This window comes from Macrobrachium rosenbergii, chromosome 3 (genome assembly GCF_040412425.1).
Source record: "Macrobrachium rosenbergii isolate ZJJX-2024 chromosome 3, ASM4041242v1, whole genome shotgun sequence".
In the NCBI taxonomy this organism is placed as follows: Eukaryota; Metazoa; Arthropoda; class Malacostraca; order Decapoda; family Palaemonidae; genus Macrobrachium; species Macrobrachium rosenbergii.
The window spans coordinates 63,289,592-63,304,613 of NC_089743.1; the positions used below are offsets into that span (position 1 = coordinate 63,289,592).

Sequence of the window (15,022 nt, forward strand, 5' to 3'; positions counted from 1 at the left end):
CGTTTCCTATGATTAGTGAAAATATAAAAATAGTAACAAACGACCACACTTCCATATTGCTTTGAGGAATCACTTTAAATGGGGCCTCCATCGGCAGCTGACACTGGCTACGAGATGAGCCGGCCAAAGTTTCATCATATTGTGAGGATATGGAGGTTTTGCAATATGCGTTACAATTTTGGTTATTAATTACTAGGTGACTGTTCAACGTTGGAGCTTACTAAGCTGGAAACTGAATATTTACAAATGTATCTATATCGTAATTCTTTGTTTTAATGGTTAGAAGAAAGTTTTCTCCTCAGTGGTCCCATTAATTCACTGGAATGGATGTTCCGTGAACTGAAACGTAGAGTAATGAGCAAATGTGAGGTATTTTGATGCCAGAAAGAAAAACAAGGTTTAGTTAAAAAGAATAAAATTCTTCTATATAAACTCATTATTAGTCTTGAGTAATCAAAATGTATACTGACGAAAATGAAAGCTGGTTGGAAATGCACATGTGAAGATATCATGTCTAAAAGGGTTATTGTTTCAAATGTTTATTGGTCGAAATATCCCTGTTACGTCTTTGTCGTCTGAATTTTCATATCACTGCAATTTAACTTGGTGGCTCTGAGCTGTTTTGAATTTTCCTGTCCGGGCAATACACTAGTATGTCATCACTGTTTGAATGTTCCAATTACAGCAATATCAAGGCTATATCATTGTTATTTTTATATTCCAATTACAGCGTCATCACTGTTATATCATTCTTGTTTATCAATGTCAAGTAATCCTCGTCTGAATACTTTATTTGCAGAAATATCACGTTTGTATTTCCGCTGTTTCAGTTTTTCTATTACAGCATTGCTGGTACGTCTTCGTGGTTTGATTGTTTTAAGTAAAAGCAATTTCTCTTTTATGTCATCGTAGTTTTACTATTCCATTTGCTGCAATATAACTTACATATTTTCATTACCCGAGTTTTCATACCAAAGCAATATTCCAGGCATATCCAAATAGCTTGAAGTATTTCCTGAATTTATTTCTGAAGATTCCAAAAAGTAAAACAATGGTGTGGAAAATTACATTACAAACGTTTTAGTCAGTTAATGAAACAATTAATTTCGGGCGAACCAGCCATAGAACTAAAATAAGAAATATTCCTATGTCTTAAATTATCAGTTACAAAGTGAAGTGAAACGTTAGCGCAAGGCTAAATTTTGCTTAGATAAAGACGCCCAAAAGAAATAAAATAATCTGAGCGAGCTTCTGAAACACACTTCAAAAATACGAGTATACTGTGATTAACATTACGTAATATCGTAAACCATTACTCGGATACAAGACTTGTAAATAAATGTTTTTATAACACCGCCTCAAATTATTATGATCGGGTTTCAGTCAATAAAGAGAGTAAAATAACTCAAAGAAGTAAAAAGTAAATATATATTTCAGAACGGCCACACAGGAAAATCAAGGATTGTGTCTTGCAGATCTCGCAATTCTTACAGAGTGTAACTACAAGAACGAGCCAAAAAAGGAGAAAGCGTATTTCAGGAAATTGAACTTGTCATAATTATCATTTTAGGTAAAAGAAATCGTAATTTAGACCTTCGCCGGAAAGTGACCAAACGCCACAGAAAGCAAAACAATGCAAAAGAAAAACAAAATACACAAGAAAATGATATCAATAACTAACAAAGAACTAGTACGGCGAAATTATCGCAAACCTCCATCAAAATTCAGACGCAAAAATCACAAATACGTGGCGTGAGCAGAATAGAGGTAAAGGAAAATATTGGCGAGTTTTGGTCGTCTCACCATTATGCAAATTCGTTTTGCGGGATGAGGGTGAGTGTGGGGTGGAGGCAGAAGGATAGACGAGGGTCACCCTCATATCGTCCTTGCAACTCCCATGTCACCGAAGAGCAATTGCCCCATTAGCGTCGATAACAGGTGTGGAAAATGCTTCTGTCCAGGTACACCTTCCCTTTAAACAACATTCTCCCAGTCTTACAGGTAAAGCACAGACCGACAGTATTACTTTCCGACAAGGAAACTGTTCCTTCCTGTTAACCTTATATTTGCAAGTTTCATTGCGTTGAATACTGTCTTCAACTACACTGAAATTTTTTTTATCAAAATACTTTAAATTCGCAATAAAATCCGAGTAGGACAATATTGAACCGTTACTCTGGCAGAGATTTTCTCAAACATCTGAAACTAAGTATAATGTAAGGTTTGCCATTTGAAAATCCTATGCTCTAGAACCTACCACTTGAATTACTTATTGATTCCTCATACAAAATAACAATGATCATCAGTGCTCTACAACTTTCATTAAAAATACACAAAATAAAGGAGGCAATATGGAGATAAATGGAATAATTTTAAACGTCTATATATGATTCACAGTTACATGGACGAATATAATCATCCCAGTTTTACCACAGACATATACATTTACAGATGCACAATATTAAAATTCAAACGTTTGGAAAATATGAAATTTTATGTAATTTTTCTACCAGTAACATTCACACATTTTGTCCATGTTATGTAGTTCTGAGAGAGAGAGAGAGAGAGAGAGAGAGAGAGAGAGAGAGAGAGAGAGAGAGAGAGAGAGAGACCCAGCACATCTGCATAAACTTTCTTCATGAATTAAATTTCGTTACTTCTCATCTCATTCGATAAACATGTTGTTAATTCATATACATACATAAACACACACCACACATACACACGCACATATAATACACACACTCACACACACACACACACACACATATATATATATATATATATATATATATATATATATATATATATATATATATATATATATATATATATACACTGTACACACACACACACATTAACATATAGGGAAAAAAAAGATTCTCCCTCAACGCACGGACATAAATATACATAAACCCCATATTTAATCACGAATATGTCGCCTGACTTGCATGTATAAAAGAATCCGGCCATGAAGGAGAGAGAAAAACAAGGGAGAGGAGAGAGGACTCTGGCTTTAATCCCACATTTTCAAGCATACGTGTTGGATTAATATCTAGAAAGGCTTCGCGCCACTCCATTGTCTGACTTTCACTACACTTTAAATATATATATATATATATATATATATATATATATATATATATATATATATATATATATATATATATATATATATATATATATATATATATATATATATATATATATATATATATATACACATATGTGTGTGTATATATATATATATATATATATATATATATATATATATATAAAATACACACATAAATTTCACATTTATTACATGCACATGCATATATATATATATATATATATATATATATATATATATATATATATATATATATATATATATATATTCATATATATATATATATATTCACAAACTATCAGGTTTCTATTTATTTTATGAATATAGTAACAATAAACTTAATAGAGCGCTATACATTTATTTTATGAATATTCAAGTCTCAAAATTTGTCTTTCTCATTCCTATTCTTTTCCTTCATCAGTGTCCTAGAATGCAAATTTTCAAGTTTCTGGTGATAGAAATTAATTTCTCAAATGTCTCAAAAATAAGCTTGGTCCCGTTTCTCATTCCTATAAATCTTTTCCTTCATCAGCTGTCTAGTTAAACTAAGAAACTTTTTTTCAAGATAAAATACAACAATACAATACCAAGCGTGAGTGACTGCGCGGCTATGCCGGTGCTACACTACCTTTATACCTTCTCTGCTTTTCACTCATGAAATGCTTCCTTCCCACAATGATGATTTTACTTTTATGAGATACCACTTATCTATGTTTTCTTAGGGCAGTCAGTATTCGTATCAATAAAAAGGTTAATTGCCTCAGAGAAATTAGGTTGATTTTTGACTATCAAATCAAGCAGTAATTTCCTAACCATAAATTATCACATCTAACCATACGCAGCACTGAAAGTTGGTTAAATGTACAAATATTTTGGAAATTTTTCTCTCAATAAAATTATAACGTATAATTGCCACTTACGGAGTGCAATAAAAATGTACACAGTACGAAAACACTGTAAAACGAGCACCTGACCTTTACTCCTATGTATGTAATAAAAATGTATACAGTATGAACATAGTATTACACGAGTACCTAAACCTTCATACCCAAAAACGGTCTTCTAACTCTGCAAAAACTGAATGTTCCAGAAAAATTACCATCGTCAATTTTCACAAAGCTGGAAACCGAAAATACCTCACATTATATGGAAGATTTGGAACTTTTAAGTACACGATGCAATTTCAATTTTTAAATTGCATTATCTACTCAGATTCATTTTTCCGGCACACCTACTGCCGCCATATAATTCTGTAATTAATTCTCTTGCATTGGAACGAATTATGTAACTTCTCCATCTTCGATTGTAATCACGACATTATCAACTAAATTATCAAAATTATATGAATAATGACGCTCTACCGTGGAATTTATGTCAACCCCTCGATTGCATGCAATAGGTGGAAATGACTTATTCAAGTAAGTGACATATTCTAGTAGATTATTTTTATAGACTTCCTGATAAATTCCCCCTAAAGATAAATACATCAGTCTAGAAAATATTCAAAACTGCAATGGTATTCAGAACTAACAGTGAGGCCTCCACAAAACACGACAAGACGCACGAAGTGTTCATCTTGCGTAAAAACTTACTGTATTGGAAATTACGAGCGGGTTGCCTTTCTATCAATAATGATATAAAAGACATAAATACAATACACAAGAGACCTGAGAAAAAAATGGGATCGTACAGCTCGAAAAGACAGAAATGATAAAAGGGGAGACCTAAAAGGAACGGGCCATAGAATAAAGGAACATCAGAAGCCATCTGTCGGCATTGATTGTGTCAGTTGAAGGGAAGGAGGAGGAGGAGGAGGAGGAGGAGGAGGAGGAGGAGGAGGAGGAGGAGGAGGAGGAGGAGGAGGAGGAGGAGGAGGAGGAGGAGGAGGAGTTAGAGCCAAGCGTGCCTTCGTCTAAAAAGGGATGCACTTGGTGTATGGGTTCGAACGCCCGCTTTCTTCCCTCTCTCTTTCTTCTTCTTCTTCCTCCTCCTCGTAAGAACATGGCCTTGAGACCTTGAATGTTCTGGCATGTATTTGGCTGAGAGATGCCATGTCTTTTGGCACGCTACTCGCTCGCATCAGCCCCACCAAATCCTAACCCAATCACTTTGACGTTGCTTTGACACCTGCCAAGTTGGTTGCTGAGATATTGATGAACATTATTCAGTCGAAAAACAACGCTGGACGAGATGCTCAGATGCCATGTCAACATTCAATGAGTTTGCGGCTGTTTCTTTCAAGGCCCAGGGTTCTCATCGGGTGGGGTTCATTTCTGATGCATCTGCAACCATTCTTTAATTTCGCAGCATCCTCTTCGGGTATGAAATAACTGAATCGGATATTTAACAATAAAATATGCAATTAACTTAGAACGCTTTATCGGGCAATAACACGCCCGAAATGGAAATAAAGAAAACCTAAAACCCAAACGGCGAAGACGACTGGCACAAGAACAGGGCCTGATTTAATATATTTGCTATCAATTATGCAAATGGCTTAAAGGCATCATTAAAGCAACAAGTGAAATTGGCCACGTGCGCACAGTCCCTTTCGTCACTTCGACCCCGAATATTCCGCCGCCGCCTAAGTCTTTTCTCTAAAAACAATAAACTGACCAGGCAGCAGTCTTGCATGAATTATTCAACAGATCTGGATGAAACCAATTGATGCAGTACCCCAATCGACTGCATAGATACTGTAAATAAACTCGAAACCGTGAGCCATTTCCTTAGAGTTAAGCAAACCTCACCTTAAAGGGAAGTTAGTATAAGGATCATAGTGGCTAAACGCCGTTCTGTCTTATTCAAAAGGCTTCATTTGATATGCGCTTCCATTTAGGTCTGTAACTGTATAGACTTCGATAACCGCCAGTATTTCATATTGTTTATAATTGGGATCAACCATCATCGTAAAATAAAGTATAACCTTTAAATGGCTTCTCTTCTGGCAAATTTATTAAGCATGCTGGTATGTGCTCTCGACAGTAAATCATTTCGAATCTTATGTGTACTCGACGTTCTTGCCTTTATGAAATCCACTCTCCAAGGATCAACAGCAGATTCTTTTAATGGCATAAAAATCAAAGCTAGGAAACGCAAAAATATGTATAGAAAAATAGGTCGTCAGTTTCAAAAACCCGCCACAAGCCACACTGGAAATAATAAAGTCTGAGTTTATCAAAAATACCACTCAAAACTTTATGAAAGGCTACATATTGGGCCATACTTCACACGTTACAGAAGTATCACTAGTGAAGGAGCACATGAACAGTTCTGCTTTAAGGGTAAACTTTAGTTGGAAGCATATTCAAACGCTAACTAGCGATAGAAGAGTCGGCCCATAAAATTTTGGAGTTCCGTTAGACTGCCCATGTGAGGTACAAGACTCATGAAATAAAATAATGAAAAATAACAAAAACAATGAAAAAATATAACTTGGTGACGCGATGATCCGATCATCAACGGTGTGATTTACTAGTTATGAATCAGTCTAATATATATGCCTCGAGCTATTAAAAAACATATAGCTAACTAGTATTAAACGTTAAATGATATCAAGAATCATTAGAATAACCTATCTGATCTTGCTTAGATGATTTTTAGAAGACAACCAGTCGATAAAATACCACCTAAAAACATGCTGGCTCGTCCACTTCTATTGAAGAATAATCGAGTTAGTCTTACGTTCAAAACGTAACAAGGAAAGTAAGATTAAAATAATTATTGTAACGTCGCAATGGTGACAAAGATGTTATTACAATACTGAAGTTTGTTTCTCACTCTAAAGATAAAATGATCAGCTTACACGAGTCGTCAACTAAACGATAAATCTCGTGAATGAGAAATATTATTGACTGAGATATAAACCCATATCAGCTCATTTCCAATGAAAATTACTCTCCCAAGAGGTACAGCTCAAGCGTAAATTCCAACAATCTATCCAAGAAAGGAAATTGATCAGCGAGATTGGTTCAGACATCATTTTATTTCACCGACGCAGAGATGATTACTATTATTGTTATTATTCTTAAAATTGTTATTATTCGAAAAAAAATCCCATAATCGCATGAGTGCCTAAACTGGTGAAGAAACCACAATGGCGTAAGTGTAAATATAAGTTCGTAATATATTTACGCTTACTACACCATTGTGGATTTCTTCACCATTATTATTATAATCCAAATACGAAAATATAAATTATCACAGACGAACCAACACACAAATAAAATCACGAACTAATACGCAAAAATATTAACCAGCAAACAGTGTACCCATAGCATCAATAATGAATGTAATATAAGAGAGGGTCCAGACAACAGACACTGACCCTAGGGAGGCTGCGAGGTATCCCAAAGCTAGGAGCACGATACTATGTATCTGCCAACCTATACAAGGGTCCCTGGCGAGAAGGGCAACCCCCTGGGCTGGGTGATGGAGATTTTAAACGTGGAGTATATCACTAGTAGCCTATCGTTCCTACACAGAAAGAATTACAATGATACATATATATCACTTCACGCAGTAAGATTGGAATAAAGGGAATGAAAGACTTTAAGGAGTTGCAAAGAAGCACTTCAATAAATCTCGGATACTGATGTTCTACAACACGAGTAGCACAAACTATTTCTAGAAGCAATGGCTATTTTCTCAATTCATACAGAAACGAACTTTTAGAAGACGGTCCAACAAGCACATTTGCCTGAAAGGTAAAGACTCCAGGAGGCTAGAACAGATTATTTGAAGCATGGGGCATTCATATCATCATATCTGAGATATAGGAAGCCATAGGAACAACTCCAGGTCTTCTGGCACCGTTGGATGATATGACTTTCATGTGCTGCGGAAAAAAACCTTGGTATTCAAAATCAAAGTTCTTACTTTTCCAAAGTAAATCACAGTATGAAAACCCTGTAAGGCAACAGTAAAGTCAGAAAGACTTGTCTTACTTTCACCTGATCTCAGCTTCATACTCCACTCAATGTATCACCTACGGTTCCGTTCCGGATCTCTGTTACGGCTATCAGGAACTTTCCGTAGCAAACAAACAGAGTACTATTGAGGAGTACATTATCCAAAATAATTACGATTGCTGGCTCGAGACTTTGCATTAATACATTATTATTTTTCGTGTATTCTCGAAAAAAATTTTGTTACTACCCACCTACAATTCTTCATTCCACTGAAGACGCATAATATCACCTGGCGATGTAGATGAGAATATACCTCATTTAATCTGAAAAACCTCATAAACTTAATTAGGGGAGAAAGCATTAAAGTAACATCCAGTAATAGAGTCATTAAAACGGCAATGAAGGGGGAAACGTAAAATTACATACAGACTGAAGCAAGAAATACGGTTTCCCTCACAGTTGATGACAATAAAATAGCTGGAAGTAATTTTCATTTTCAATAAGACTTTTCTGAGCTTAAGAATTTATTTATACGTGGATATCTGAATTTAAATGACTCCAGCAGCGTATGGACTGACTAAACAGCAATCATAATTAAAGCATGCTTATTCCTGTGTACCTATCAAGATTTTATATCGAATTAAAAAAAAAATACATTGTCAAAACAAGAAACACTACAGTCACTGTTAACCGACGACCATTTCATATCATCTTACTGGTAAAACAAACAGCTCATTCAGCAGGGAAGTATACAACGAATCTTGAACATGAAACGAAAACAAAGAGAGCTCGTCCTTTGTTAAATATCCAGCTCTTCATGAGAACCAAGGGGGCTTAATGAACTCCCAATTGTTTCCGAGCGAATGACAGTTATTCAATGGGAAATTTATACTATTTTTACAAGCTAATTAATCTGGTCGCTTTGATATCCCGGGTTCCACCAGCCATGAATGAAGCTAACAGGGCATCGGAACTCAAGCGCTCACTTTACTGAATGCGTAGTAAGACAAACATCAGGGGTTTCCAGCGAAGAATGAAACGGAACTTTCTCCCCTGGGAAGGAGAAAAAGGGAAAGTGACGCAACATGATATTCAACTACGAACAGGGCACGAACATGGTACGTATTAAAAGGCATTTCCTAGAAAAAAGTATCACTGGTACCATTACATCCACTAAAACCAACAAGAAAACAACAGATAGAAAGAAAACCCCTTACGCATGACATCACTTTTTAAGAAAAAACCAGACTAGGATCGACAAAGGCGCATTCAGTTCATGGAAAGGAAAAGTTATATATAACCTCGGGAGTTTTCCATCTACTCTTCATTAATCCCAATGAACGGAGTCATCACTCTTCACGTCAAAGTTACTTTCACTTGAAGTAGCTCCGTGCCCCGGACAATGATCCTGCAAATTTGAATTTTAATGGAAGAGTTAACCTTCACGTTCGGAAGCGAAGTTACATAACTGAGGAGACCTTCTGGACTAACCGAGAGCCAATTCACAAAAATAAGTTTACAAAACTCATTTAAAAATAAATTTTATAAATTAACAGCACGTTGTTTTTGCAACGTTTCTTTTTGTGCGTTACATCACTAAATCAAAATAAATTATATTCCTACATATGGTGACAGGATTTTTGTATTTGCAAATACACTCTCAGAGTACACGGTGTATATACTGATGTATGCACATTAACATATCGAGGTATATAACGCTAGCAAATGTTATATGTTCTCTCGACTGCACTGGCAGAAAAATGCATTTGGTATGTGTTTATATTAATGTATATATATGGAAACAAAACTTTACAAAAGGATAAATAAATTTACAAAAACAATGGGAAGACAAATGCAAGCACCCATACAAATAACATCTATATATATCGATAAAACGCACAAGGGGAAAAATATGAAGGACGTGAAGAAAAATGCTTCCGTGCACCCTAAGTGTACAATTAAAGCCATAAGTGTGTGAAACTTATATTGCACAGAGGTATTTCATACCTTGCTCATGAAATGAAAATAAAAATGAAAAGTAGCTGCATTTCCTTTAAAATTCATTCAAGAGCACCGTTATTCAGTTTATTAAAGACATATGCAGAATTATATGGTTTACTGATGAAAATGTCACTGAATGTTAATTCAAGTATGTATTTCGTTTAGCATAAAATACTGGAGTATGAATGACTCCAGACTTTGCAAATAAGAAATATAACCCGGGTGTTGTTTAATATGATGAGTTTGGAGTTTACTCATCTGACGCAAATAATTTCCAATGACGTCTATTAAATAAAACATGTAAACATTACGACTGTGTCGTAACGCAAGGACGTGATCGCATTGTCTGAAAAAAGTGAAAATGCTTAATTGTACGTTGAGGTATATTTTGTAAAATTTGCACTATACTGAAAGATATACCAACTGAGCAGAAGACCTACTGTATTTATCTACTTTTAAAGATCCCTTGTTTGGTTATTGTATTTTTTCCCCACAAATAATTATCCTCACCCACTTTTTTTAATTTAACATTACACAATGTTTGTTCTAATATAAAATTCATATTACTCTTGTGCCATATTCGATACTTTCACAGAAAAAGAAAAATTTCGTTACCTCTTAAAAGTTGTTTATTAATGAACAATGTCTGATATATCAACTAGTTCCTTAGTTCTGTAGCTCACTGAGATTTTACATTAATAAGAAGAGAAAAATTGTTCGCATAATCATAATATAACAGCCATGAAATCATCAAATCTTAATTCCTTCCTCTGTATATGCATGCACATTTATTACATATATATATATATAATATATATATATATATATATATATATATATAATATATATACTGTATATATATATATATACACATACACAAACACACACACACACACACACACACATATATATATAAAGGCAAATGCCATGAACGAAAACTGAAACAATGGAGCGGTTGGTAAGCCTTTCAACACACTATCCTTTACTAACTGACTGAAGAGAAATATAAAAGTAAGGTTACAATAAAGCTCATATAATTGACAGATGACATACAGATATCCCTGAGGATGGGGATAATAAAGAAACAGATGCGCCTGGAATCCAACAAAGTTGAGGAATTAGTGGACCTACCAAAACAAAGGTAAATATTTGAGAGGTTTTACAAAAAATTAGGCCCAACTGGCTCAGAAGCAGGGAGGAGTCAATTAAACGATTATACAGGGGAAGAGACTGACCACCAAAAATGACACTGGAATTAATAAGCTGATTACATATGTTGATAAAAGTACTGTACAACGCTTAATACATTCTCCTTTTCGAAAACAATAAAAATTTTTGCAAAATTAACACTTTAAAAAAATTATTAAAGATACAAATACATAGAAAATATATATAAGGTAACTAATTAGTAATTAATTGTCTTTAAGGTCATTCTTGAACATTTTACTAACACAGGGGTCCAAATAATACATGCCAGGGCTAAGGTTAAAGTTACAGCTGGAAGTATGCTGTATAGTAGCAGACTCTAAAAGATTTCGTGAAGTGAAATCTTTTGATCAGGCAATCACTGAACTGTCAGTCCAATTTATCCTGTGAGAGTTTTCACTTAAATGAACGAATATTGCATTGGATGTCTGCCCAGTTTTGACAGAATACTTATGTTGTTTAATTCTCACTTCTAAATCTTTCCTGGATTGACCTATATAAAAAGAAGAGCAGTCCAAGCATGGAATTATATATATTATGTTGTTACTTTCCTTAGGGCTATTGTTTTTATTAACATTCCTTTTAGTGTGTTATTATAGGAAAAAACGAGGTTGACGATAAAAGATTTTAACAATGATTTTATGATTTCAAAACCACCAATATAAGTCAGGCTAAGAATGTTCTTGGGGATTTCTTTCTCCAAGATACTTTCACGATAAAATTTTTTGTAGGCTTTATTATAGCAAATATCTAGTGTGTGATGGGTAACATAAACGTGTCCCTATTTTCTTATGTATTTGATTTATTGATCCAAATACTGGGGAATCAATGCGCAATGCTTGTAAAAACATAGAAGAAAAAATGGATATTTTGATATTAAGGTGTTGGCCTGAATAGAAGTGGACATAAGTTAAGTTGTTGGTTGGTTCCCTATAAAAAATGAATTTACATTGAAATGGTTATCTATGTATTAAAACATCTAAGAAAGGGAAGTAACTGTCTTTTTCTAATTCTAAAGTAAATTTAATGGATGGTACTTGGTTATTCAAAATTGAGAGTAAAATATTTACATCAATACCAGCAGGCAAAACAGCTAAAATATCGTCAACATACCTATACCACTTTAAAGGAGCACAAATGTATTAGGTTAATAACGTTTTTCAAAGAATTCCATATACAAGTTTGAGAGGAGTGGGGATAAAGAATTGCCAATTGCCAAGTCAAATATTTGTTGGTAGAATTGACCATTGAATATAAACTTACAATCACAAATGCACAACCTAGTGAGTGAAATAATATGACTTATATGTAGAGGTCATTCATGATGGATTGGTTCATACTAAGATACTCTAAAATAGAATCTATAGGGACTTTAGTAAAAAGAGAACAAACATCAAAACTACAAAATCTATAAGTGGAGCAAAAAGGGATTTTGTTTAATTTATCAACTAAACCTAGTGAATTATATATATGAGAATCAGAGATAGTTCCAAGTACTTTTATAAACATATGTAATAAGCTTATTCATTCCAAGGTCATTTTTGGTGGTCAGTCTCTTCCCCTGTATAATCCTTTAATTGACTTCTTCCTGCTTCCGTGCCAGTTGGGCCTAATTTTTTGTACAGCCTCTCAAATATTTACCTTTGTTTTGGTGGTCCACTAATTCTTCAATTCTGTTGGATTCCAGGTGCATCCGTTCCTTTAAAATCCTCGTCCTCAGGGATATCTGTATATCATCTGTCAATTATACGAGCTTTATTGTAACCTTACTTTTATATTTCTCTTCAGCCTGCTAGTAAAGGACCATGTGTCGAAAGGCCTAGCAACCACTCCGTTGTTTCAATTTTCCTCGGTGGCATTTGCCTTTATTTATACATTCATCACGTTCCATATCTTTGTGATTCAGTTATACATACATACACATACACATATATGTGTACTGTATATATATATATATATATATATATATATATATATATATATATATATATATATATATATCACTACATATCACTATTTCACATAAGCCTCAAGGCCACTTTCCAGGCCTTCACTGCACAATCCACCTCATCCTGCCCAGATTACTATATCCATAATGAGGTCTCGTTTTCATTAACATACGCCCTTCTCTCTCTAATTATATCCCTTATCATTCAGTCTTTTCCATCTTTTATACTGAACCTCGATCATTATTTTGCCACTTTCTCTGATTTTTAAACAAAGGAACAATAAAGAATATAGAATTTAGGTCAAAGGCTAGGCGCTGGGACCTAAGAGGAAACGGAAACTGACAGCAAATAGGGTTGAAAGGTGAAAGAGTAGGAAAACCTTGCAGCTGCACTATGAAGTTGGGAGAAGGCAGAAAGTAAGATGGCAAAAAGAGAATATGACCGGAGGTACAGCAAAAGGAACGGAAGGGGTGGCAGCTAGGGGCCGAAGGGACTCTGCAAAAGACCTTAAGTAATGCCTACAGCGCACCAAATGAGGTGCAACTTGTGCACAAAGTGTTTTTATCTCGACGATCGTTTTATAATCCCAGTGACAAAAGATTTATAATTCGATCCATTCCTGATCGAAACATCCCTCTAATAATTTAAGGACCATCTTTGGTCCCTTCTCGACTAAATTGAGTCAAAGGTAATTCGTTTTAATGAGTAACCCAGCCTTTACTTCTCCAAGGCCTTTTTCTCTTTGAAGCCATGTCGTCGATTTTAACGGCTGTTTCGATGACGTGAAGAAATGTGACCCCCTTCTCCTAGCAGGCGGCGTCTTAACGCAAGAAGTGTCATTCCCTTCAACAGAAAATTCTAGTTTTCTAACTTGTCCCAAAACAATTCACTTTGTAATTTTTTAATAATAATTTACATTTTTACCTGTTTACTTATCATTTTATTAATTTGTCTTTTTCTAATAATTGATCTCCTCTTTATTTATTTCCTATTGTCTCCTGTAATTCCTTTCAAATCAACACCATATTCTTTGGAAGCTTGAATTTCTAATCAGTGCCCCTTGTAGGCGTGCATGTGAATAGGGTTCATCTCCTAAATAATAATAATAATAATAATAATAATAATAATAATAATAATAATAATAATAATAATAACTGCTTGAATCAGAAACCATTGGTCTGCACGGTTATCCATCCTAATTTCTCCCTCTCTTATATCTGATCTATCATCATTAGAAGGACGGTCTGATCTGGCTCATTTTTTCTTCTCAGAATATCTATCTCATTTACTCCTCAAGCTTTGGAAGGGCAAGAAATTGTGTATAGGCTGCAAATACTATTCTCCAATTCCCGGGAGCGACGGAGTGACTGCAGCTGACTGTAATTACAGTTAGTCCATCATTAGGGGAAGGGGGATAATGTCCTCTTCACCTAATGTCTCCAAATTCCGCTACCTAACAATGAATTATTGTTCTACAAGGTTGCCACATCCTACGGCGGCATTGTAAGACAAGTACAACCAAGCTTAGATTGATCTCAGTTTATTTACACACACACACACACACACAAACAAAAGAATGCGCCTCCCTTCTCTCTCTCTTTTTGATATTCCAGTCATTGTACTATTAACCAACAACAGTTCGTCTTTTATACCATGTCTAGTAGCTCGCTTCTCAGGCTACTTCTTTCTCAATTAGTTCCGTGGGAATCAAAAATTTCTGGATTCAAAGGTTCGGTGACTGTGTATGTATGTATACATGTATGTATGTATGTATGTGTGCGAGAGAGAGAGAGATGTCTTAGGTCCTCCTAAAATAAACACATATATGCAACTGAAAGTGT

At 34.8% G+C, this 15,022-nt stretch overlaps 2 protein-coding genes across 6 annotated transcripts in view; both read right to left on the reverse strand.

Annotated features, from left to right (window-relative positions):
* The window catches only part of LOC136856463 (RING finger protein 207-like), a 475,485-nt gene that overhangs the window by 441,237 nt on the left and 19,226 nt on the right, over nt 1-15,022 (reverse strand). The window lies entirely within an intron of this gene.
* Nucleotides 4,840-15,022, reverse strand: part of LOC136851508 (uncharacterized) — a 27,832-nt gene continuing 17,649 nt past the window's right edge. The window contains exon 5 of the mRNA XM_067125647.1: nt 4,840-5,027. Coding sequence (XP_066981748.1) covers nt 4,840-5,027 — 188 coding nt within the window. The remainder of the gene's footprint in view (nt 5,028-15,022) is intronic.